The sequence below is a fragment of the Acanthopagrus latus genome, chromosome 12 (genome assembly GCF_904848185.1).
Source record: "Acanthopagrus latus isolate v.2019 chromosome 12, fAcaLat1.1, whole genome shotgun sequence".
Lineage (NCBI taxonomy): Eukaryota > Metazoa > Chordata > Actinopteri > Spariformes > Sparidae > Acanthopagrus > Acanthopagrus latus.
In genome coordinates, this window is record NC_051050.1 from 3410717 (window position 1) to 3437817 (window position 27101).

Below are 27101 nucleotides of genomic sequence, written 5' to 3' on the forward strand. Positions count from 1 at the left end.
AAAAATCACGTGATATATCGCATGGCTCGCTGTTGCTGGAAGACAGTTGCAGTCCACCTTAACTCTCCTCAAAGTTACGCTGCATTCTGAAATTGATGCTTCTCGGCTGCCATGACAACTAGGAGAGGAAGAAGCTACTGCTAAGGTGAGTTGTTCAAAAACTTTCTTTTTAGTAAACTCTGTGCACACAAACATGTACAAAAAATGCTCCCAATACTCGTATTCATGTGTAGAGACCCTGGTGGTACTACGAGCAAAGTTTCATGCTGTGTCGAGCCTTCTTAGTGTTTTAAAAATAGCGATTTTGATGCTAGCATAAAAGTGCCCCATGCACTGAGAAAATGATCTTGACCCCAAAACGGTAAATCTTAAAAGTGCCTCTTTCGTCGTAATTATGCTTTTACATGAAGGTTTGACTCATATACATTCACAAATAAAGCCTAAGTTGCATTTTGGCGAGAGTTTCACTTTAACTAGTGCTATATAGATTTGTGATGTAGCTAAAACACACCTAGTGTAGTGCTGTCCCTGATGCACAGCGTGCCACTGTGAACGGCAGTTTGGCATCACTGGGGTGGAAATAGAGAATTGGTCGGTGGGGTGAGTGCTCCTCTTTTCTCCTGCACCCGAAAATGACTGTGCACCTCTCTGTTATAAAACCATGTGGTGAACAGCTAAGCGATTTTTTATTTATTGATGCGTATGTTTCGTTCAATACTTACGTTCTGGCATTCGCACAATTCCCAAACTACTGACTGTATTTGCGTGATGCGAGCCTGTCAGAGCGGAGAGTGCGCAGAGAGCTCAGTGGCAGTGTCTGGGTGTGACCGCAGGCTCCGCGCGAAGTCATCACACCGCAGGCTGACATGTGACGCTCACTCACACACACACACACACACACACACACACACACACACACACACACAGAGAGAGAGAGAGAGAGAGAGAGAGAGAGAGAGAGAGAGAGAGAGAGCCAGGCGGCTGCGCACCGACCTGCTCCGCGCTGCATCCACGAGCCGCACCGAGGCAAGTACAACACTTTCATGTAGTGATGTCAGATTTATATGCGACTGTACATTTGTTCGTGTTGTGGTTTATTGTGGGCTTAATAACGCTGTTAGACATCCTGGGTTTGACATTGAAGTGTATAATGATGTATCCTTGTATAAACCCTGCTTCTTGAGCTTAGAGTGAGCGCTTAACTGGCTCATCATCAGTGGTGATGTCCACGTGTAGGCTGTGTGTCATTCCACAGAACCAGGTTCTGACAAATTTGGCAAAATCTGCTCCTCAGTCCATAATGACTAAGCACTTTGGTTGTCCATTTAAAGCTGTTAAAACCTCCCCATCTGGAAACATATGCAGTCGTACATCTTTAATTGTTTAATTTGTCATACCAGATAACTGGGTAACATTGTGAAATAGTTACGGGAGCACAATAAATCCAAGTGATAAAACCAAATTAGTCATCACAAGGCAGGAACGTTCCCCTCAACCCCAAAGTACAGTGCTGGGTGAAATGAGGTTTGAGGCTTGAACCTCCATTACATCTGTGATCCAGGACTGGAAATACGGCTGATGTGCATGTTGTCAAGAAGCGGCCCACACAGCATCACTTGCTTGACATTTGGAGAGCACATGTTGTCGGTCCTCATGTCAGATGCTCAGGCTCCTTGGTGTCCGCAGCCCGTCCAGTGAAACGCCAGTGATTTAGAGGGTACTCACCTAATGACTCTGTAAACTCACTCACACATTCACACTAAAGTCTGTAAGACAGATCAAAGAACACGAATCATGCAAGGAACGGTGTGTCATACACCAGGGCTGCTAACTGGCCATTGTTTAGTCCAGTGGAACCGGATAAACAGTGGTGGTTGTTGGACAATTGAGCTGCCATTGCATTCACTGCCTATTCAAGCCGGTGGGGCCAGCCAGTGTAGCTTAGCCTCAGTGGACACAATGTAGATGTGACGCCGAGTCAATCCGCAGAGTACACAAGTAGTTCTGATCAAGCGATCTGATTGGTCATTTCCGCGGCAGCAGTTTAACTGCTAGAGCCGCAGCAAAAACCAACAAATAATACAACAAATGCTCATGAAAGTACGATAATACCATAATATAAATATACTCATACGCAGGGTGTGATTTGTGATGAAATCTTGATAGTTTTATCCATGAAAATAAACAACCATTCACAGTGGAACAGAATAGATAATCAGGCTGTTTCTTGCAGCTGTTGAACTCAGCAAATTAAGTTTTTTTTTCCCCAATCCAACTCTTTAAAATAAATGTAATATAATATGTTGTCAGATTGCTGTTAGCAAACAAAAAACTTAATGCAGGTCTGAGCTTCCATTTTGTCAGTGAGCTAGAGAGCAAACAAATATGATGGATGATAGTGGATTTTCCACGATCTTTGGAGAACATCGACATCAGCTCTAAATGGCTGGCTGACTCAATAGGGAGTCAATAGTCTCCGTTACTGTCTCTGACGTCATTACTCAGGGCATGCAGGAGTAGTAAACTAGGTACAATACATAGGAATCTACTGATATGAGTTATTGTTTTCCAGTTTATTGTAATTTTAACGAAAATGAATGTCATTATTTGACTTCACAGTATTGTTCTCAATCGTCAAAATATGCTTACATCTCTTAGAATGGCTGGATGTCATACTGGAATCACTTTACTCACATTTTGTGAAGAAACAAACATTGTATTGCCTCACAGGTAGAATACACATTTAATTTTAGGACAAAGTTTACTACAGGTGTCTCAAACTGCTAGTCCTTGGGTCACTTCTGGCACTTCTGTCTCCACAACAAAGACTGTGAGTCCTACTCCTCCTCCAGAGGACCGGCCACTGTCAGTAACAACAGCCAGTGTGAGAGAAATCCTGCTGAGTTGAACATAGATATGGCTGCTGGTCCAGATAATATACCTGGCTGCTTACTAAAAACACGTGCTGATGTTATTACTGACATTCTTAACATCTCACTCTAACAAGGGACTGCTCTCTCTTGCCTCCAGACAGCCATCATTGTCCCTGTTCCTAAAAGGGCTACTGTGTCTAGGCTTAATGACTCCTGCTGTGTAACTTTCAGGCCCGTCCTGATAAAGTAGTTTGAGAAACTGCACATCAGAGACATCATCCCTGCCAGTCTGGACCCTCACCAATATGCTTTCTGAACCAAAGGTTCCACAGAGGCCATATCTACTGCCCTCCACTCAGTCTCCACATAGAAAATAACAACAGCAACACAAGAGCACTGTTTGTTGACTTCAGCTCAGCTTATTTAAGGCTGAGCAGTATGACCTTAAAATAATATAACGTTGTTTTTAAGCCCATCTCAACAAAATCAAATATCACAGTATTTTTACCAAATATCCCATACTTCCATACCGAAGTTGCAACAATAATGTTGGGATGACTATTTGCAGTTTCACAAAATACTAATTTGATCATATTGAATTTTGATTTGAGATTTTTTTGTAATGGGTCGCTGTAGCTCAGCGAGTAGAGCAGGTTGGCTAGTGATCAGTGGCTCAAATCCCAGCTCCAGGCTGAGCTGAGCTGCATGTCGAAGTGTCCTTGACCAAGATACTGAGCCCCAAATTGCTCCTGATGTGCAGTTGGCACCTTGCGTGGCATTCTCTGCCATCACTGAAGGGCCCTGCAATGAGCTGGTGACTTGTCCAGGGTGTACCCTGCCCTTGCCCAGGGACAGCTGGGATTGGCTCCAGCAAAACCCCTGTGACCCCATAAAAAAGGGATAAAGCGGTTACAGACAATGGATAGATGAATGGATTTTTGTGTAATGTTTGAATGTATCTATATTTCAGTTTCATGGGAAAATGGTATGGAAACCTATGGGTTAGTCATATAATCCCACCATATAAATAATTGATTGTGACCCTTCAAAGTACCATCACTGATCGTGGTCATCACACCTCACCACCCTCGTTTCAACGGTCAAAAAAGCTCTACTTCTACAGAAATTTTGGAAGGCTAAATTCCAGAGCAATAATCTGGTCATATTTTACAGAGAAGGAATAAAAAGCATCCAGGCTGGAACCATCACAAACTGTCACAGGTTTTCATGGCCCAGGACACAAAGGCTCTACAGGGGCTGATTAAAACCACCAGAACATCACTGGTACCATCTACAGAGCATCAGTGACATCACTGAAGTGAGATGTCTGCACAGAGCCCAGAGATACTAAAAGTCAGCAAAGGGGCTCAAACTCAGTTTTGTTTTGCAACCCTGCCATTGTTAGCTGATAAATGCAACCATGTTACCAAATAACCCTGCTATTTCTATCCATGCTGATGAAGTTGATCTTGTTAGAACATCTATCTGGTTGCGAAAGAAACTGATTACAAAAGACAAACCACAGCCCCTTTCTCTGTTGAGAAAGAGTGCTTATTGTTAGACAGGAAAAAACATAAATGTGCTCAGCAGCTCCAGGTGTCATGATTTCAATTTAAAACAGAAATAAGCCTTCAATTTCAGCAATCAAAATCCAATGCAGTTTTGTCGCAGATACAGTTGTAGTCAAACAATGTTAGATCTGCTTGTAAAGAACATGTATATCATTGCGGTCTTCAGTTCCAATGATTTCTACAGCTTTCATTTTTCTGTGATGGAACGAGTGGAACGCCAGGGAAGCCTCCACGGCCAGCCTCTGCAAAGCACCTCTGAGAACACATGAAACAAAACCCAAGAATGAAGCACAGAAAACTCCATACACAAGTCCAAATCACGACAGCTTGTTTGATACAGCCATTATACTCTAACACTATAATGGGCAAGTCTAAGGAGCTCAGTATTAATCTGAAAGAGCTGATTATTGATTTGAACAAGTCAGGAAAGTCACTTGGAGCCAGATCAACTGTACAAACAACTGTTTGTTAGTATGAAGTTCATGGAACAGTTGTGTCACTGCCACGATCAGGAAGGAAACACAAACTATCACCTGCTGCTGAGAGGAAACTGGTCAGGAGGGTCAAGAGTCAACCAAAAAGTCTGCAATGAATTAGAAGCTGCTGGAAGACAGGTGTCAGAGTCCACACTCAGGTGTGTTTTACATCAACATGAGCTGCTGATTACATGGACAAAGAGAAACCTTCTGGAGGAAAAATTCTAGTCACATGAAACAAACACTGAGATGTTGTCACAGTGAGCAGCAGTATGTTAGGAGGAGAGAAGTGAGGCAACAAGTGACTCTGCATTATCTCCGAAGCGGAGGTTTGCCAATTCACAAGAGCAAAAAAAGATTGTTATTGAAAAACACATCAAATATTTAATTGTATTTAATTTAATGTCTGTGGAGGAGATTATATAATTTTAAATGAGTGGGTGCTGAACACCCATAACAGTCTGATCCTAGAATCGCCCCTGACAGACAGGTAGCTCGCCCAACCACATGGGCCAAGTTGGACAGTCGGATGAGCTGTTAGCAGCCTTCAGCAGCCATAGTTACGGGATTTTTTCATTTAATTTGTCAGAGCATGAGATTAGAGTGCTGTCGTGATGATAAGAGATTTTAAGTAGCGTACCTAAATTTTTTACTTAAGTTGTCTGTGTGTGTCTTAAAAGCAAATTTGTCATCAATCCAGGTAGCTTAGGTATTCATAATGAGGAACTTTCTCAATCAGTGCCCTGGAAGAAACTCAGATGTAACATCGCCCAGGTTTATCCCTTATCGCTGTCTGGAAGGTAGTTGCTAAATCATCTCAAAGTATTCGAGATCATGTAAGTATCGGATCTGTTGAGGAGTACCAAGGGATCTACAGTGTCAAAGGCCTTTGACATTTAAGTAAAGAACAGCTGCACAATGTATCTTATGGTCTACAGTGGATGCAATATTATTTAAGACAAGAGCAGCAGCTGTTGCTTTACATTTAATTGAAGATTCAAAACAACATGACCATGCTATGCTCAACTTGGAAGAAGCTTTCATGACAACTGTCCCATGTAGAGCTCGAGAGGACTACAGCGCTGTCACTTTAAAGGAATAATGCAGCTCACAGTGATCATGAGGACAGTAAGTCACGTTATACTGGTGAGAATCTCTCCTGGGAGGACAGTACATTGACTCAGCCGCAGTTTTTTGAGGAAGACAATGCACAATCATGCATGCCTACGTGTTACTCTACACCTCGGTTGACCTTACTGCAGTACATTTCCATGGCATTACTGGGTACACAGCTGGGAAATCTCCCAAATTACAGGAAACACTACAGGAATGTGGGAGACCTGAGTTATATGAGTCATCGTGGTTTTACCATTTACAACGTGCTGGAGGCAGATGCTTAAGCTTTTCCTGCCAGGACAAAACAGCATATCTTGTATTGACTCAAGTTACACAAGGAAAGACAAAAGCAAACTGTCACATAGACTGTTTACAACCTTTGACTGTTGTCATATCACAACATAAAACCCACCAAGTCTCAGCTAGTCCATAGCAATGAGTGCAATTAATTATTTTCTACATCACCATAAAATGAATGAAAAACTTAAATAACCAATCATATATGAAATGAGCTAAGACTCATCACCCCCATAGCAAATGTACCTGCACCATCTGGGCACCCCTGGGCGTGCTGGTCTTAAAGCGAGGTGTGGTCTGATGGTGTATTAAATCAGTGTGTGCCTGCAGCAACTGATGTGTTCAAACCCCAGCAGCCTGAACACTCAAGCGGACCATCAAACAAGGTCGCACGAGGTTGTGATCAGACGAGAAGCTTTTGTTTCACGGTCAAGCGAAGCTGTGAGTGTGAAGAGCTTAAAAGGTGCAAGGAGCTTTGTATCATGCTTGTTGCCATGGAACTACCCAATAGCTCGCTAACCTACAAAAGGGGTACAATTTTGTGATGTGATTGCAGTGGCTGGGAACAGGGAGAAAACAAACATTTTGGTGCACAGGTCAGCCAGTCTAACAGTGTGGCTCAGTGATGTGGTTTTAATTGTTTTTGGACAACAATGGAGCTCTGTGACACAGAGGAGGAAGATACATCAGATAGACAGACAACACTTGTTAGTAGATACATTCATTGTTGGTTTTGGTCTGCACTTGGGTTCTGTAATTTAGAATATCACCAGACTTAACATTTTGAAAACGATCCTGATGGATATGATGTAGAATTCTATGTAAAATGCATTTTGGTCCAATATCTCTACCCTCTTACATGTGCTATAAATACTTAGCAGCTTCCGAAGTGAAGTGAATTTGAGCAAGTTTTTTAAGTATCATTAAATTCAGTTACATGTTGTTTTTTTTTTAGTAAATTTTGCACTAGCACAAGTGTTGTTTACTGTTTCCTGGCTCTTTCTCTTTGTTTTTATGGCCATTTACTATATATTGTTCCTATAGTACATGAATTAATGTGCCAATATTGTCTTTTTAAAGGTGGAAATGTGGTGCCATAAACCGCAGCACGGCCCATGAAGCTGTGAACCCTTTGTGTTGGTCTCCATAGTAACTCTGTTAAGATTCAACTGACAGTCAGCTGTCCTTGTGTTCGTCAGGAGCCTCTCTGGCTCAATCTTTGATGTCTTTTTGTGGCAGCTTTGAAAACCTCATCAGCACAGTGTCATGTGACTGTAGCAATCATTTGTTTTGGATTTGTGCATTTTTCTGTGGCCCAGATGGAGATGTCAGCAGCCACAGGTGACCTGGAGACGTCTGGTCGCCGTCAGCGCCCCAGCACAGTGAAGAGGAGGAGGTGGGGAGGTTTGAGGCAGCAGTGGAAGCTTCTGGGCTTGTTTGAGATCGATCAGCAGCACGAGTTCTACAGCCTGACCTGCATGATGAAGGAGGGATTGGCAGCCGCCACCCAAAGCACTATTGACACCGCACCTACAGTGAGTACGGGTCAGCAGAGGCAACAATTCAATCACCTGTACATACGCACATACATGATATTTGAACTGTTCCAGCTTGATATTCAGATGGCAGTAGTCAAGTGTATAAACTCACAGGCTTGGCTACAAGTTCCAAAGAAAATACAGCAGAATTGAATACAACAGAATTGCCCACATTGTGTAAATAGCATATGTACCTGCACCACCTGGACATCCCTGGGCGTGTTGGTCTCACTGTGAGATGTGGTCAGACGCACTGATGGTGGATTGACAGCTTGAGGCAGCAGTAAGGGAAAGCACCATAGACAAGCAAAAAGCTAGTCTATGGTCAAAGGTGCAGTCTGTTCCCTGCTATTTAAAAGACTCATCATCCAGACAGACAGGTTCACGCTGTGCACACACTCACACATGATACCAGAGGCTGCTGTCAGTTAATTTAAACATTTCCATGAACACATTCATGTCACTGTAACAAATATGGTGGCACATTTACTCTGCAAATCTTGAAGCTGTTTCTGGGTTTTAGGGTTACAGACTGCACCACTCTATAGATGCTGCTGTGTTTAATTGGGGCCACAGGTTTGCCATGCTAGCAACACAGACAGTCTATACTGCAAGGCACACCCTCTGAGGGGGCACGGTGGGAAAGAAATGGCAATAATGTAAAATGGACAGGAGCATGCTGGTGTTCTGAAAACAACAGAGAGGTCAATATTGTTGTGTGGCTGTTGATTTGGCTGCCCACCAACATGGTCAGAAGTTACTATTAGGGCTTTGGGTTTTCAGTTTCCCATTTTTCTGTGTAACCTGTGATTCATGTGTTCATTAGTTTGATGTGGTGTGTATTGAATCAGTGTGTTTCCTCTTTCATGAGTCTCTGTGTTTCTCCCTGAGCTCCTTCTTTGCTAGTTACTTGGGTTGCCTGCTCGACTTCTCTTTGTTATTTTGTTGGACTGTTCTGTTGTTGGACTCACCTATTTTCAACCTTGAATTTTAGCTGTTTTTAGTCATTAGTTGTTGCCCCGCCTGCTTCTATAATCATTTCAGTCTGTTACTTTGGAACATATGAGCTCTATGTTATTTTTTGATTTTTTAAAATATTGTATTGCATTTTTGGAAGAAACAACGAGAACAAGACATACATGACAGCAACTGGTATGCGCAAATCAGGCCATGTGTTATGAGAAAAAAAAGAGCAACAGATAGACATTGCAGCATTACATGGCACACAACATGGACAGTTCATAGAGCTTAGATATGTCGCAGATCAGGGAATACAGCACTAAGGCAGCACAACAGGATACCCAGGAGGGAGCATGAGGCTTCCATTAGGGTACCAGAGAGATGCCCGTCCACATTGCAGTGTCCCCTGAGTATTACATCTACTGTACAGTCTGGGAGAAAGGGCGCCAACAACTTATTATAGACCCTCTCATTCCCCTTCAAAACTGAGTGTTGGCAAAACTTTGAGGATTTCTGGTTAACAGTTGGAGGCCTGGGCTCAATCCATTGAAATAGAATGCATATCCTTGCTAATACAATGTGTTTATTCAGTAGTTTTTGCCAGACACTTGTCAAAAGGTAACCCTTCACATGAGATACCCAACAGAAACAAACTAGGATTTACTTGTGTTTTCTTTCCAAGAATGGAAAAGGAAAAAGACTGGGGTGTGCACTGTAATCTGTGAAGGATCCTGTACTGACTCTCAGCCTATGTCAGCCTATTGCTGGTTCCCGTTTCTTTAATTCGTTAGGTTTGCAAAACACATTGTAACACATTAAGAAGGTATCGGACATCTGAGTGTGAAAACCTATTCCTAATAATCCTGTTTGATAAGGTAGGAAGATAAATCTCCAGACCTGGCAAGGATTTTGTGTAACAATTGACAATCCACTCCAGTCAGGCTGATAGGTCTATTGGATGAGCAGCAATCTGACGTCTTGTCTTTCTCTAGAATAAGTAAAATATTGGCAAGGTTAAAGCGAAACTCTCACCAAAATGCAACCTAGGCTTTTTTGTGAATGAACCTGAGTCAAACATTCGTATAAAAGCATAATTACGACAAAAGGGGCACTTTTAAGATTTAGTGTATTTTCGTTTTTGGGTCAAACTCATTTTCAATGGGAGCTACGGGCTCTCTTATGATAGCATCACTATTACTATTTTTAAAACACTAAGAAGGCTCCACACAACATGAAACTTTGCTCGTAGTGTCACCAGGGTCTCTACACATGAACACGAGCATTGAGAACATTGTCTGTGTACACAGAGTTTACTAAAAAGAAAGTTTTTGGACAACTCATGTTAACATATGCTTGTTCTTCTAACCACCATCCTGCCAGTGGAGAAGTGGTGATCTCCGAATGTGACGTAACCTGGAGGAGAGTTAAGATGGAACTACTGTCTTCTGGCAACAACGCAACACGATATCTCATGTGACTTGCTTTTTATTTCAGTGTTGCTTCTTATATGAGGCTCCTTTTTCAACTTCAAGGTCAATATTGGTTTTCGCTATTGACAAAACAACAAATTATCCATGCATTTATATGGAACTAAGCTTTAGGAGCGTTCTACCTTAACTCACCTCCATGCTAAGTTGCATTCGGAGATCGATACTTGCTAGCGGAACAAGCATCTGCTAACGTGAGTAGTTCAAAAACTTTCTTTTTAGAAAACTTGTTGTACACAAACAATGTTCTCAATGCTCGTGTTGATGTGTAGAGACGCTGGTGATACTACGAGCAAAGTTTCATGTGGTGTCGAGCCTCCTTAGTGTTTTAAAAATAGCGATTTTGATCGTAAAAGTGCCCGTAGCACTCCCATTGAAAATGAGTTGACCCAAAAACAAAAAAAAAAAACAGTAAATCTTAAAAGTGCGTCTTTTGCTGTAATTATGCTTTTACACAGAGGTTTGACTCAGGTACATTCACAACAAAAAGCCTAGGCTGCATTTTGTTACCAATTTAGTGACACTCATCCCAGCTGTGGTATAATTTTCACAGGCGGAATAAATGTCCGCAAGACACAAATAGCACTGTCATGTAGGAAAAGAGCTGTCCTAAACGATGGCCAAGCAAAACAAAAAGAACCAGAACCCAACCCAAAAAGCAAACAAGGCCAGATAAGACTATAAAGTCTCATGTCTGGAAAAACAACTGAAAAACACCCACTGGTTATGGGCTCAGGGACAAAAAGGAAAGTCAGAACAGGGAAATCCTCCCATCGGCCCCCACTCCTATCCACAGTAAATGAGTGAGCAACCAAAGTTGAGTCTTACACGGCACCTTTAAATGGCACAGAACATAATGTAACCTCGCAGGCCACTGGACCTCTGTCACATTCTTAACCTCAGCCTAAAAATTATGTAAACACTTGTGTTAAAGCTGTAGCAAAAACAAGAAAAAAACATCAAGAGTATCAAAAAAGAAAAAGAGCACAAGGGTGCTGACATTAAAGATCTAATAAGAGAGGTATTTAAAGGTATTTAAATGTAAAAATCCTTTTGGAGCACAGCATTGTTTAAAGTCAGCAGTTAAAGAACAAACATAACAAGCTTTGGTTAATTCACCAGATGGCAGGAGAGTGTAGTTACTGTTGAGAACCCATGGGCAAAAGTAATTCTAGTGTCCTTTAAAATGCTCAGATAATGGCCAGGTTGGAAAGGGTCCATGAGGGTCGCAGGATGTTGCCGTTTTCCCCTGGGGGGCCAAATCCAGTTCACACAATGGGCAGCGATTGCCAGCTCATTGACCCTTACTGATGGCATCTGCACATCAGGAGCAACTTTGGGGTTCAGTATCTTGTTCAAGGAGCAAGCTCAGTTCCGGGATTTGAACTGGTGACCTTCTGATCACCAGTCCACCAGCTCTACCCACTGAGCCACAGCCACCCCCTCAAAAGGAAAACTCTCAGTGAAAAGCTAGAATAAAATCAAATTTGTGGAGGAGCCTGAAACTGATTTGTAACATACCATCTGTTTATTTGTATGTCTCACTGGTAATTGTGGTCAGATCAGCTTGTCCTGAAAGCGCCCAGCTTCTTCTGCATCCTTATATCTGCGCTTCGTTTTGTTGTACTGCACAACAAACCTCAACCCTTCAGGCTGCTGGCAATTCTGTCCAAGTTTTACAACGTCTGCTTCATAACTTCTTCCTGGTAACCTCCAGCACCAGCTCAGACATACCCAAGGGATTGATTTCCATGAAATTCGTGTCAGCCGTAGGTGAACACTTTGTTGTGGTTAACAATCTGGTATCATGTCGAAAGAAACACTCTTAAGCCGACAAAAACGAAACAGGATTGGGAGTTCTGCGAAGACACAGCCTTAAGTTAGCCATCTTGCATTTGTCTGAGGGTTCATGGTCAGACTTGGAAATCCTCTGGTCTATATGAATTAAGTTTTTCACTGCACACTGTCCCTGTGTGTGTTTTTAACATACTTTCTCAGTTCAGTTCTCTGATAATTATTGAGGCATGTTATGATATACAAAAATATTCATAGATATTTAAGTGTCTAGTGACCCCTTGAGAGTATTGACTGACGACTGCTCATGTGTACAGAGAGAGAGTAAAGAAGTGATTCAAGTCTGTCTGGACATTTGTTTGTGCGAAAGTTCAAACAACAGCAACAGCAAAGTTGTACACGCTTAAAACATATTGCAGATTTATCAGGTTTTATACCAAGTGTATGTTACCAGTGATACCAGCCTGGATTTTGCTTGGTATCGGAATGGACAGGAAATAAGTGGTATGATGCATCACAGATTCTGTTTGTGTGGCTGCTTCGTTCTGACGTACAACACTGTTCTACAGCCGCTGATTACTGGAATATTTCACTCTTTACTGGATCATTATGAAACTTTCACGTAAGACAGTGACTAAGCCTTCTGTGAAAAGGTTCGCTGAATTCAGCTTGTATGTCACATCGGTGCTTTTTTGATTGATGAAGTTTGCACATCAAGTTCTTTCTTTGGAACTGCTGTTTTTGTCACGAGTACTTTCACACAGAATGTGAATATAACGTGGCAAAAAAGCACCAGTCTGGTGTCCTTCCTCATATGCCCACATACGCATCAACCAATCAGGTTGTGTGGAGTAGACACCACGTCACAACTCCTGGCGGACCTGTTGAATGTTTGCATATCTCATCACTCTGTTTTAAATGACAAAGAACTCAATTTACTACCATGTGTTTCTTCTGTTTTCCCTGTGTGTGTGTGTGTGTGTGTGTGTGTGTGATATGGGCATGGTGCACCTCTCACTCTTTTATTGAACAAGCGTTCAGTGTAAAGAACTTCATCCAGTAACATCTTCCCTTGACAAACAGCTTCCTCATCAATTGGTGGCAGTGTTGGTGAGCTTGCTTGTGTGGAGAAACTGCAACAAATGTCAGTGTCTGGCTCTGCTGCGAGTCACATATTTGCAGAGTGGCAGAATTTTCACTACCACCCAGCTTGACAGCTCAAGTTTTTCTTGTGCGTATTAGAATCAAGATCAGAGGCCATCCTGTGTGTCCATAAGTACTCAGATGTTGCAGCGCAGAAATGACTGACAGATGAAAGATATCACTGTGTGAATACCAAAAAATCATAGGTATTTACACAGTGATGTCATTACATTATTTGTCAACCAGACCACACTGACAAACATGTTTTTCAACTGTTAATACCCTGCTCATTATCATAAACTAAGGGTTTCCTATCAAAGTGTTGGTTGGTGTTTTTGTGTTTCAATAAAAAAAAAAAATTCTTAATGTGAAATGAATCCAATCAAACCCAGTGTGACTCGACAGTGCTGAATCCTCCAAAACAAAAATCAAAGATCAGGAGTTTTGTCTGTCGGTCAGATTCTACAGAACTTTTTAAAATCAAACTTGTATTTAAACATTTTTAGACCAACCATATAATCCCCTGTTCATAGATTTCTGGCCAGAAGAGAATGTGTCTGTGTTGTTGTATTTCTGTTTAATGTAGGAACAATGTTAAATCCCTCTCAAATATATTAAAAAAGAGCTCTGACGGGTAATTGCAGCAGTTGTTTTCCTCCTTGTAAAAATATACAAACACGGGAGCTGAAAGGGGGAAATCCCCTCCTGACTAAGGCCTTGAACCAGTGAGTGGTATGCAGGGTCCGTCCAGCTGCTGCTGAATGAACAGTCACAGGGCAGGTCAACACACACTGCTGCTGCTTCACCCTAATCCCACTCAAACACACTCTGCTGACTCAACAGGCTGATGGATGACAGTCCTATCAGGTGCTGTGCTGTATAGAGTTAGAAAAACACAAACACACATACATGCACGTTTGTGTGCATTGTGCGTGTGTGTTTTAACAGCAGTTCCATGTAAGAGTAGGATTTTATATTTACTCTCCAGGATTATGCTGCCAAGATTCAATTGTAGCCTATATTTAAAGTATGTGTACAACCCATTCCACAACACCCATTAATAAGGAGTCCCCTCTCTTTGCTGTTATAGCAGCCTCCACTGTTGGTTTCAGATTATCCACTAAAGGTTGAACGTGGCAGCAGGGATTATCTCCTATTCAGCCACCAGAACATTAGTGAGGTCCAACACCTCACTGGCTTTGTGCACATCAGCACTGTCATGTTGCAACAGGACTGGCAGAAAGTGTCTGTCTCTGACTGAGAATGGGGCTACATTCTCTTTATTCATTTTTATAAAGCATATGTATGCATACAGCACATCCCTAACATTTACACTCTATTTCCATTTGCAGCTATCCTGTACAGTTTCCCTGTTTAGTTCCTGTGCAGTCTAATGTATCGGTGCAATTATATTTAATTGTATAGACTTTGTAGGCCTATACTACCACACCCCATGTGTATGGTATTTATGGGTGAAATTAATTGTCCATGGTTGTTTGGGTGTAGAAAGTGAATAGATTGAATTTAGTCTTTATGTTTTTATTAGCGGTAGAATTTTATTTTGTATTTCTATTATATTTTATTGTATATTTCTATTTTCTAAATCTATAACTGAACAGCTGCTGTGACACATGAATTTCTTCAGTGACTGAAAGTCATATCATATCATAACAGGAAAACAGCCCTAGCACATTTTCCTCTTTCGCCAGTCTTTACAGATGCCATTTTCTATCCACCAGACCATCTGTCAGTTGCCACATAGTGAGGTATGATTTATCACTTTGCTTAAAGGATGTACCATGTGCAGTATTTTTCCACTACACCACTTTTAAACTCTATCGCATCAACATTTTTTAAATATCAACAGACTATTGGTTCTATGTCCTGAAAACTGTTTACATGTTTCAGACTCTTCTTTTAAAAGATAGAAAGAAGATTATTTTACACCTGCAACTTGACTTTATCCTGGTGGTGTTTTTCCATTAAAGACTGTATTTATTAAAAAAACCAAAACAAATATATTACTAATAAATGAACACAAATCCAATCATAAAAACAAAACAACCCCACCTACCCATCAACATAAGAATGAACAAGGATAGCCAGACCAGTCAAGAGAAGTCCGAAAAAGATAAAGAAAAAAAAATAAAATAGATGATAGAGTCATAAAAACCATGGATAAAAAACATAACCGGTCTGGTCACAAGAGTCACAGAGACAGAGGACTGTATCAGCACCGCTGAAGACACACTAGTGGGTCTGAACAAAACAGTGCTTCACCTTACCTGCTTGAAAAAGTTGATCAATTAGAAAACTATAGCAGGCGCAACAACAACTGAATCAGAAATCATCTGGAAGGTTGTGAAGGTAAAGACCTGGTGAAGTTTCTCACTGCCTGGCTCCCCTCTATCCTCAGCCCTGACATATTTGACCCAATTGCCACAGAGTGGGCACACAAGGCACTACTCCCAAAACCACCCTGACGTTACCACTAATGTCACTAAACACCAAAAAGAATTTGACCGGGTGAAGAAAAAGCTGACTGCAAGGAAGATACCTTTGGCACTACTCCATCTGGCAACACTAAGGATCACCCACGATGGCCAGCTGCAATTCCTCAAAACACCGTAAGAAGCCATGACATTACTTATCAAACTGTCTCCTGCTCTTGAGAGCGAACCTGAGTGAGCAGGTGCTGTGACACAGTCATGGGACAGTCAAGCTACTTTGGATACTTTTGCTAGTCCCCTCATAGTTGCAGCTGGGAGATGTGTGTAGATGTGAGTTTGCTAGTTGGTCTAAAAAGTGAACAAAAAAACAAATAAACTCACACTTTTTCTTCAGACTCTACAGAAAAATACAAATGCACCCTCTGAATGAAAGTTTCTCCACCTTTTACCAAACTAACACAGGCTCAATTTCTTCCCTAACTCTTAATTCGAACTAAACAGCTGTGAAATTATACTCACCGAAACAGTCTTGGTATATCTTTCAACAATTACTTCTGGTTTGGTCTCAATAAATCCTCAGTTCACTAAATGAGATCTGAAAATATTCCGTCATTCTGGAGTCATAGTCCTGGTCAGAGCTACTGTAAATCACCTCTGTGAAATCAAAGTGAGTGCAGTCAGGGCACCGCTGGCTATGGCCAGCGTCTCCAGACTCTTTACACCTGTCACATGAGCTCTGCTCTCATCTGTGAAGAGAACAGGGAGCCAATGATGGACCTGTCAATTCTGGTGTTCTCTTGTGAATGCCAGTCAAGCTGCAGGGTGCTGGGCTGTGAGCACAGGTACCACTAGAGGACGTTGGGCCATCATGCCACCCTCATGGAGTCAGCATGCAGGGCTCTGGCAGTGCTCCTCCTGTTCCTCCATGCACGAAGAACCAGATACCGGTCCTGTTGCTGGGTTGCCCTTCTATGGTCCAGCTGTCTCTGTGTAACGGCAGGTCTCCTGGTATCTCCTCCATGTTCCTAAGACTGAGCTTGGAGACACAGCAAACCTTCTTGTCACCACATATATGGATGTGCCATCCTAGAGGAGCTGGGCTACCTGTGCTACCAGCAGTGACAAGCACACTAGCAAACGCAAACAAGAGAAGAATCAGTAAGATGAGATGAAGAGAGAGCAATAGTCTGTGGCCTCCACATGCAAAACAATTCCCTTTTTTGGGATTGTCTTGCTTGTGCTTCTCCATTCCACCTGTTGTTACTTTTTCATCTGCACCAAAGCAGGTGAAATTGATGCACAATCACTTGTGCTTCCTATATGGACCCATTGAAGATTAATTGAATTGGTGTTGAACTGTGTGTTCCCCTAATTTTATTCTCACTAACACCTTTCCTCTTTGTCCTATTCTAGAATGAACTGTCAGATGATGATTTTAGATTAGAGGTCACACAGATCCATAAGGTAAGTGGATGTGACTGTGACTCATACTTTTAATGTTTGAAAAAGTACCCCATACTCAGTTGCGCGTGTTTGTGTGTGTATGTAGGATTTCACAATGGAGACATTTGCCGGCCCGGTGTTTGCTAGCCTGCGTGGCTCTTTAGGAATGACAGAGCAGGAGTATCAGCAGTCACTCTGCTCTGAAAACTGCTATCTCCAGTTCATCAGCAACTCCAAGAGCAAGGCTGACTTCTTCCTGACGTGAGTCATTCATATACGCACTTGTTGTTCCGCAGTTGATTTATTTTGGACTTAAATCCTGTTTGCCTAAGACCAAAATATATCCGTAACCATACTAACGTAACCAACTCTAACCCAAGTACGAACCTACCAGGCTGGCCACACAGGATGCATGTGAGCTGTTGCTGCAGTGTGGCTCCTGCCTGCTCTGTCTGTTTACATGGGTTTTGACTTTGACTTTTGACTTTTGCTGACAACCAGAACACGAGTCATGGTAAAAACAAGCAAGACTCTGTATTTCTGAGTGTAAGCAGCACGACTCACACAGCCAGTGTCTGTTCTAACCTGTTTATATGGACACGAAAATGAAAGTGAGAAGCAAGGGCATACACACACACCGCTCACACAGCCAGTGTGGACAGCCTGTAAACACTTTTGCCAGAAATAGGTCCAGGATTTGGGCTGTTGACTCATTGATCCACTTACTCTTTACTTTTGATCTTCTAGAAATGATAAACGCTTCTTTCTGAAGACCCAGAACAAAAGGGAAATAAAATTCCTTCTGGCCAACCTGAAGATCTACATGGAACACCTGAGGAAATATCCTCATTCACTGCTTGTCAAGTTCCTAGGTACACACATCACACAGAGACACATTGTATTTGGCCCATCTAAACAAAGCAGAGAGGGAGCACGCTATGATGTTTGAGAACAAAAAAAATCTATTAATATTTGTTTAAAGGTATATTTTATCAAAGATTAAACTTGTGTTTGATCCAGTTAGTTATCCAGTAAGTATCACATGTGTATCACCAGTGTTTCACATCACATGTGTGTCACATGTGTTTGTTTGGGCTACAAAAAAACCTCAATGTTGCATGCTGCTTTTCTGACCACACACACAATTTCACATTCAACAGAAAACGTTATTGCAATAGATTATCCATGTTCTGTGGAGAAAGAAATATTGAGGTCCTTTTTTCTGAGTGGTAAAACTACCAGTAAAACACTGTGAAAAAACACTTAATTACAAATAATCAAGTGTACTGCTGTGTAGTTTAGCTGAGTGATTCCCAACCAGTGGCACCAGGCTCCTCCAAAGGGTCACAACATTCTACACTTTTTGATATTTTGTATTGCACTTAATCCAAAGATAATTAGCAATATGAAAACAGCCGCTTTTAGTTACAAACCTACGAGAAAACATCACCCGACTCTGTTGCTCTTCTCACCACCATGGAGCTGTGAATGATTCCATCTAGCTGGTGGACATAGTGGATATTTTGCAGGAGTTGGTAGAGAACAAAATCTCAGCTAAAAACAGAGTGAATATTGGACTTTGATTGATAAGGTGGCCAGAAACCAAACTAAGATGAATGCTAATATGACTGTGTGTTTGTGGACTGAATTATTTCTCAATGCTTTCTCAAGGTGTCCACAGGATCAAAATCCCACACAAACGAAAGGTACAGATCACATTTAATCACTGCTGTATGTGGCATTACGATTATCGGATGTTACATGGTATTATAAAGCACATCTCCTTTTCCACTTGTCATTTGCAGAAATACTTCATTGTTATGCAAAGTGTGTTTTATCCAGATGATCGAATCAGTGCCAGGTAAGCTTGGCTTGCTTGTCCCCAAACGAGCAAAGCATGTTTAGAATTTCTATGGTATTAACAGCACAGAAACAGACAGTGTCACCTATCTGTCCAGATGTTATTAGTGTTTTGTGTTGCCAGATATGACATTAAGGGCTGTGAGGTGAGTCGTTGGACAGAGCCCGCACCAGAAGGAAGCCAGATTATTGTGGTCCTCAAAGACCTCAATTTTGAAGGGCAGTACATCACACTGGGTAAGGAAACTGAATATAATGTTTATTTTGTGCTGTGAGTTACATGAAGCTGTGTAGAGGGTGGTAAGGGTGGCAGGATGTCACCGCCTTCAGGCCAATCATATGTTGTTTTTAAAGCTAACTGTATGTAAGAATTGGTCAACTCACAAATTACAACTCCAACTGATGAGGGGCAACATATCAACAGGCTAACCGCTACCATGTGCTAACTGTAGCTGCTGTTAGCTAGTTAGCTCAGTTATCTGTCAACTAGTGGCCTGAATTTGTTAGTGGTATAATGAGGAAGGACAGTAGATATCTCTTCAGCACAGTACATTCACACCTGTTGTTTCCTTCCATTCTATTGTTTGTTCATTTTTTTAGTGTCTAAACTAAAATTCTGGTACTATCTCACATTTTGTAAGCCTTCAATCTACACACAATCCATAGGCTACTTATTTTAAAGAGATCATATTCTATTTTTTGGGGTTTTGCCTTGACTCTGTTGTGTTACGTCAGTGCTGCAGCAGTGTTATTTTAGATCAAATTGCTTTGCTCAGTATGACCCACCCTACTCTGCATCTTATTGGCTACATCATCAAAGTCATCATCAAAGATTGAGTGAGGTCTCACTCTGTAGCCAGAACGACACAGGACACAGTGTGGAAAGGGATGCTGCAGCAATGCACCATATGAGAAAATATGTGTTTTTGAAGATTAAAGTACGTAAGCCTATTCTACAAGGACCCATAAATAAAAGTATGAACCTGAAAATTAGCATGGCCTCTTAAAATATTTTAAAGCTTAAATACATAAACACATAGTTCACTTACATTGCTGACACACACCAACACCAACTGAGCTAGAAGTGGATTGAGATGGCCTGTGTCCACATCAGATTTAATGACTGGATAGAGCTGTAGAGAGACGAAGTCATGCCCCTTCCTGTTTGCCCCATGAGACCTTATTTCAGAAAAACTTTGTTAGGTTAGTAGTGAATGAATAGAGAAAGATAATTGTTTGATCCAGTTTGAATTTTTTTCCTCAAATTTAAAAAGATAATAATAATAACTTGAGAAAGTCACAGTTTGCCATCAAACTAATCAAATGTCAGAAACATCAGTAAAATATCTTGTTGAACACTCACCAAAAAACAGTAACTTAAACGCTGTAGAACTGTTCCTGTATATTAGCAGCTCACAGAATTGACCAACTCTCCTTTCACATAACTGCAGTTGTCAGTATTAGCAAATTTATTGTGATTTTCAGCTTTGTAAATACTTTTGCTGTGCCCAGTTGGTGGCCATGTTGGTGTTAGCGACGTGTTGACTGAGACGATGTAGTTCACTGAGTGCTTTAACAGAAAAGTACGTGAGATTTCACTTTATTTATGAGCTAAGACTTTATTGACTTACTGAAAATTATCTTTTAAATTCACAAACATCATATGTATGATTCTTGTGGGCTCAAAAATATTTGCTTCTCTCCATTCACTGCCACACAATGTTTTTCGGGCTAGCTGGTAAGCATGTTAACTCAGTAGACATCTGTAAAACACACTACATTGATGTCATTGTTACTGATTTAGCTTTGAATGTTAACACTGTGCTAAAATACATTTTTCCATCTAAAATGAACATCTTGCAAACTTCTAGTTCAAATAAATCTCAATCAAATTGGTTGTATGCCTTTGGTTTTGTTCATGTATTAAACATACTGTATGTGTGCTGTGCAGTTCTGTTTGAGTTGTAATGTTATGTGGTCGGTGTGTGTGCAGACCGGCAGCGACCCTGGCTCCTTCGACAGGTGGAAATTGACACACACTTCCTCCGAAGGCTCAATGTGTTGGACTACAGCCTCCTCCTGGCCCATCAGCCCTTACACCATGATGAACGCCACCAGAGTCTCTCCTTCGCTACTCTCATCATGAGAACCAAAAAGTCAGTGTCTTGAAGTTGTAATCCTTACATTTCATAACAGGGTTTAACAGTTTGTTTTACTGGATGCTATAATCGTTTTGCAGTTGCAATTTTGTCATTTATTGCAATTAAGACCATTCAAGGCTACTTTTTGCACCTAAGTAGGTCATGGTCAGCTACTTTGGGTAGGTCATTGTCAGATACAGATACAGATAAAAAGCCAATGGCAAAAACACCTTAGGGATCGCATTGCCAAGCAGGTGGATTCAGAAACTGAAAGCCAAAAGAAGGGTGTGGGCAAAATCCAGAGAATGTAAAAGAGGGCCAGCAGGCGTTGTCTGGTCTAGGAGGCGTGTTTTAGAGGGAGGAGGATCTTTGGCGCTCTTTCAGAAAATGCATTGATTACTAATTAATTCCTTTGTGTGGAGAGATAAATGGCCTCTAACCAATCTTCACAGTGGTAACAAAAAATTATCTGAGTTAGAGTCTGTTACTCTAAATTGTTCTTCACATTTCAATACATCAGACATGATGCACTCTCCATCAACCCCACCTAACAGCACCTTCTCATGGGGAGAAGATAGATAATAACTTTTTTAGGAACCAAATATGTTATTGCGATGTTTCTAAAATGGACTGTAGCTCACTGTTTGAACATTGGGTGTCACTGTAATACCAGGCTATGGGCTCAGATTTAAAGGTAGGAAAGCAACTGTTGACATCGTGTGTTTGACCCCTGTGTTTGGTGGTCATGTTGTAAGCTGAGTCTTTGATGAAAACTGGAAATGGACATTGTTCACATTTCACAGTGGAAGAAATAAAGAGATTGTTATGCTGCTATTGAAGGATGGCCTTTGGATTCTGCAAGGAAAGCAACACAGAGCCTATGGTGATCAAACTGAAAGTGAGGCACGTCACCTTGGTCACTCCTGTGTTAGACACCTCGGTGGCAAAGTAATAGGCTAGCTTCTGCAACTTTTAATGTGATTAACGCAGAAAAGTCAGTAAATTGGTCTACATTATGTGAGTGAATCTTATATTATCTGCTGTCCAAAGCATAGTATGATAAGCATGGAACCCCTGCAGGACTGTCATGTCATGTCATTGTCCGAACCGCTTATCCCTTTCCATGGGGTTGCGGGGTGTTGCTGCTGGAGCCAATCCCAGCCTTGTCTCAGGGCGAGGGCAGGGTACTCCCTGGACAAGTCGCCAGCTCATCACAGATGAGCAATGTGGGGTTCAGTATATTGCTCAAAGACACTTCGACATGCAGCTCAGCCTTGCCCGGAGCCAAACCAAAAAGTCAGTGTCTTGAAGTTGTAATCCTTACATTTCATAACAGGGTTTAACAGTTTGTTTTACTGGATGCTATAATTGTTTTGCAGTTGCAATCAAGACCATTCAAGGCTACTTTTTGCACCTAAGTAGGTCACGGTCAGCTAATTTGGGATTTGAACCAGTGACCTTCCGATCACTAGTCAACCTGCTCTACCCACTGAGCTACAGCCGCCCGCCTGCAGGACTGAATAATCAAAAAATAATCTCTGTTTAAACAAACTGCGGTTAATATAGCCCCTAAAAGCAATACTAACTCACACAGTTAAGAACTAACATTTATAACAGTCATTCTCTTTTTCTTTTTCTTGAGTGTCACATCAGGTGTGTGGTATCAGGTTCACTCAACCCTGCACTGATACACATGCAACTAGAAAGCAACTAGAAATATTGTATTTATCAGTATCAGGCATCACCACATCACCTACGCCTATGCATAATAGTGTTGGTGTGCACCGCATGCTTGCATATGCAGTAGATTAAGGCATAGGCATGGCAAAGGTGATATCGATAACGTGTTCATGTTACACCAAAAAGAAACACCATATTTCTGCTCCATGATGTGTGTGTGTGCATGTGTCAAGCTGGATGGTGTCAAGCTGGCTTTTCATTTCTGTTTCAGTATAAACATTTACCCATCAGTGTGGTGGAGAGCCTTTCCGAGATTTGCTAAGTACTGTCTGCTCTCACCACCGTCTGTGGTCGTTAGACACAGACGGGTGGTGAGAGCAGACAGTACTGACCAACACATTAGTTTTGGTCTCTTTTAGAGGATTTACTGACAGTGACTATAAATACCCCAGCCTTTTCCCTGAATTACAATGAATCTTTTAAATGTGCTGATGTCATGTGAAAGTGCAACTTCTTTACATTTCTATTTTTGTAACGAATTTCTCTAAATCTTTAAAATAAAAATGTAATTCATGCTAAAAAGGGGAAAATGTATTTTCCTAAACAGAGAGTGTCATTGTTCAAGTGTCAAAGCCAACTTCTCACACGCACCCACACACACACACACACACACGCATTTGATAACCTTTGGATCCTGCTTACACATGTAACATTATATAAGATGCAATATTAGAAAATACCATGGAACTAATAAATCTATTTGTAGCCAACACAGAGGTTCAGAGAAATACTAAAATGCAGACACTGAGTCAGCTTCTCTCTACTAGAAGTAGTGTGACCTTAGGGTACAACATGTGGTGCAATATATCATTATTTAATTAATCTTGATGCCCCTGTGTAACAAGCACCTGTTTCACCTTCAAGAAAACTATGATGACAAGAGAGAAATCTCAGAATTCTGTAAATTGCACTGACAAGAGTACCAACTTATTTCCCCAGAGCAGTCATAACACATGGGCCAATGATAAGTTTTCATCATTTTTAGCTACATAAATGCCCCTCCTCCAGCCACATTCCCATCTTCTCACACCCAGTCGCTGTATTCTCTTCCTGTCCGCCAGATGTGATCTGACTAATTCACCTGTCACAGTCACCTCACTGCCTCTCTCACTCACTCCATCCTGCCCTGCACTTACCCATTTTGCTCCAGTCCAGTTCGGTACGAGTTGTGTACAACGGGAAACATGTAACAAAAGATCCCCAATCCATCAGGCTAGATTTGATTATTTTGTTTTCTACTGACAGCAGTTCACTTACAGTTTGTTCCACAACCTTAAAACAGACCTTTTACAAATTGCATATAAAAATATAATAAAACAAAGGAAAATAAATATGTGTACAAATGTATAATTACAGATCATGAAGAGGTTATGTATCTAACTCATTGTAAAGCCACAGTAAACAGTAATGAACTTAAAGTTTAACAGGCCTCAGATATTTAGGAAGCTCGTTCTAGAGGTGGAGAGCCGGGAAATGAAATGCTTCTCAACTTGCTTGGTGGTGCATTAAAGGGATAGTTCGTGTTTTTTGAAGTGGGGTCATATAAAGTACATATCTATAGTCGATCTGTTCCCTACTATAATCAGCGATCAGTGCAGCCTCAGTGTGGAGAAGTAGAGAGCTGCTCCAGCCCAGACGCTCAGCTTTGTACTGCAGTGAACGGGGTCCAGATGCAAAGCCAATTTTAAGCACCTAAAATAAAGCTCACCTAAAAACATCTATAATAGTTTGAGTGTACATTGTATAGAGAAGAAAAGAGATAAAACTTTCTCTCTATAGCGTTAATCTTAATAAAGTGCTCTCTGTTAAACAGATCTGGTGCTAATTAACTCAAATCGGTAGTAGTATACCGATGTAATTCAGTCTATACCATTAGAGGAGCATTCTGTAGTATTGGTGAAGAAATTTTAATGAGAAGAGAAAGATATTTTCATGACTGAGTAAACTGAATAAACAGTTTTATGAAATTGATTTCATACTGTTTTGCTTTGTTTATATGTGGTGCATTAGTAGGAGGTCAGAAAAGTTTGTACAATACAATTTGTCTGGAACGCAGCATAAGTCTTGCGCCATGCAGCTCATGCTCAATACACGTGATGGGCTGAAACACATTCATGCAATAGATAATAAAAACATTTTCAAAGGAGTGAGTTGGCTCTTGGTATTTCTGCAAAAATGATATCATGCTCGTATGCTTACATATCGGAATGAAGCAAAAACACATTACTTAATTTGCAACTTGTGCTATGCTTTGACATGTTAGGTGCTGTAATGTGACATACCAGATCACATCACATTAAGAACATCATAGTTCCTTTCACTGATTCTTCTGAAGGCTTTACCTCACTCACTGGAAGCTTCTCATTTGAGTAATACGATGAAATTATGATTATGTTCCACATAATGATGTGGCAACACCATCATCTCAAGGATTCATTGTTCTTAATCTGGAATCATCTGCTGTGCCACTACAATGCCCGTGAGTTGTGAGTAAGGCCACATAATTGCTCTGACTCATACCCCACTCTCTTCCCTGTGACTTTATCGTTTTAGATCTGTGAATCCAGGCTCCAGCCCTATTCATGCAGGCATAGTTGCGGTTCCTGGGGCAGTCCCAGAAGAGGACTCCACCTTACCTTCGTCTGATGTCGATGGCAGCTGTCTTAAGCCGTCACAAGCAGGTGATGCATTCAGTGGTGACACTCTTCAAACTGGATCGGGCTGTGACGCTGCCGAGCTCCAAGATTTCAGGGCCCAAAACCGACGTTTACTGCCCAATTTAAAGAATCCTCTGCATGTCATCGATGGGCCTGAGCAGCGCTACTTCATCGGCATCATTGACATTTTCACAGTTTACAGTTTTAAGAAGAGGCTGGAGCATTTGTGGAAGAGGCTGAGACATCCGGGCCGGTCCTTCTCCACTGTCAGTCCACAGACTTACTGCCTCAGGTTATGTCACTGGGTACAGGACCATACCAAGTAGACTATGGGTGAGCAGTGGACACTTCTCAACAGCACTCACTGAGCATGGCTAACAAACTAAATGGACAACCAAAGTCCACATACATGCAGGCACATTAAAACAAGTTTATCTACATCTGTTCACATGCTTTCATTTTGCCACCTGCTCAAACACAGGCATGGCCTTTTTTGGCACGATATCTATGTCTCGTTTGTGAGTGCGCAGTACACATTCTGACTCACGCAAAACAATGAGACTGGATATGTGCAATCAGTAATTTGATTTGAGCAAACAAAAATATATTCCATACTCACTAAAAATGATTGGAGTGGGCTAAATAGTGTTTTTTTTGTAAAACAGTATGTTCTAATCCACTGTGTATCCATCTTCGGAGCTTCCATTATATGCTCGTTTTCAAGTTCATACTTTTTTTTAGGGTTCTACCTTAAAATGTTGACATGCTTTCATGTTCAAACATCAGCAGAATAAGTGCCTAACTCTTGGCCGTGGGGGCTCTGCAGAAGTCCTGACAGCTTGTTTGTAGGCTACATTTCTACCCAACACCCAGCTTGATGATATTCACCGTCTGTAGCTCCAGCTGGATGACTGCAGCTTCCAGTTCTACCTTAGGCTGACTGGTGCCCAGTTCTCAGCTGCAGAGTGAGTGTCCGTCTGTCTCCACTGAATGGCACATTCCTAATAGATGTGTTAAAATCAATAAATAGTAATTATAGCCTGCATGTAGATTAATAAATCCATTTAATCTGCTTAACCACATCAGCATGAACCCAAAACAAAGAGATTTCTCTGTGATCTGACAATAAATGTAATGCAGATAAATGCAATAAATGGATCAGAAGGACGCTGAAATAACATCATTATGCCACCTTGTAAAAAGCCTGAATTCATGCTTCATCAAGTCTTTTGGCCAGACAACAAGCCAACAACTTTTAAAGTGCTTGTTCCCTGAATATTTCAGAGCTATGTTGTGCTTAGACATATGTACTTACCAAGTAGTCTGACTTCCTCACTCACTTTCCTCCATGCCAGCTCCTTATTTGTCTTGTGTCGGAATGAGTAGACGTGTTACCGTACAGCTCTGGGTGTCTGCAAACAACCACGTTTAGTGGTTTTTATCTTCTCCTTCATTGCTGTTCATGAATGTCCAGACATCAGCAACACTGACGTTATGAGTGAGTGTCAGTGTGAATGTCAATGCTGATAGGCTTTTGCAGCAGTGTCATGCAAAA

General features: G+C 41.4%; 1 protein-coding gene across 2 annotated transcripts; it reads left to right on the forward strand.

The window, feature by feature from the left end:
* On the forward strand, nucleotides 1-26726 carry pip5kl1 (phosphatidylinositol-4-phosphate 5-kinase-like 1). Of its 2 annotated transcripts, none has more exons than XM_037118031.1 (10): nucleotides 1-145; nucleotides 7653-7868; nucleotides 17119-17169; nucleotides 17255-17409; nucleotides 17896-18020; nucleotides 18820-18854; nucleotides 18954-19009; nucleotides 19133-19245; nucleotides 21002-21164; nucleotides 25443-26726. In XM_037118031.1, exons 2-10 carry the CDS (start codon nucleotides 7653-7655, stop codon nucleotides 25870-25872), a joined length of 1344 nt encoding a protein of 447 aa, XP_036973926.1. In that variant the 5' UTR covers nucleotides 1-145; the 3' UTR covers nucleotides 25873-26726. The 2 variants fall into 2 exon arrangements, with proteins under 2 accessions (XP_036973926.1, XP_036973927.1); XM_037118032.1 differs by lacking the exon at nucleotides 1-145 and adding an exon at nucleotides 1003-1026.
* Nucleotides 26727-27101: the final 375 nt, after the last annotated feature.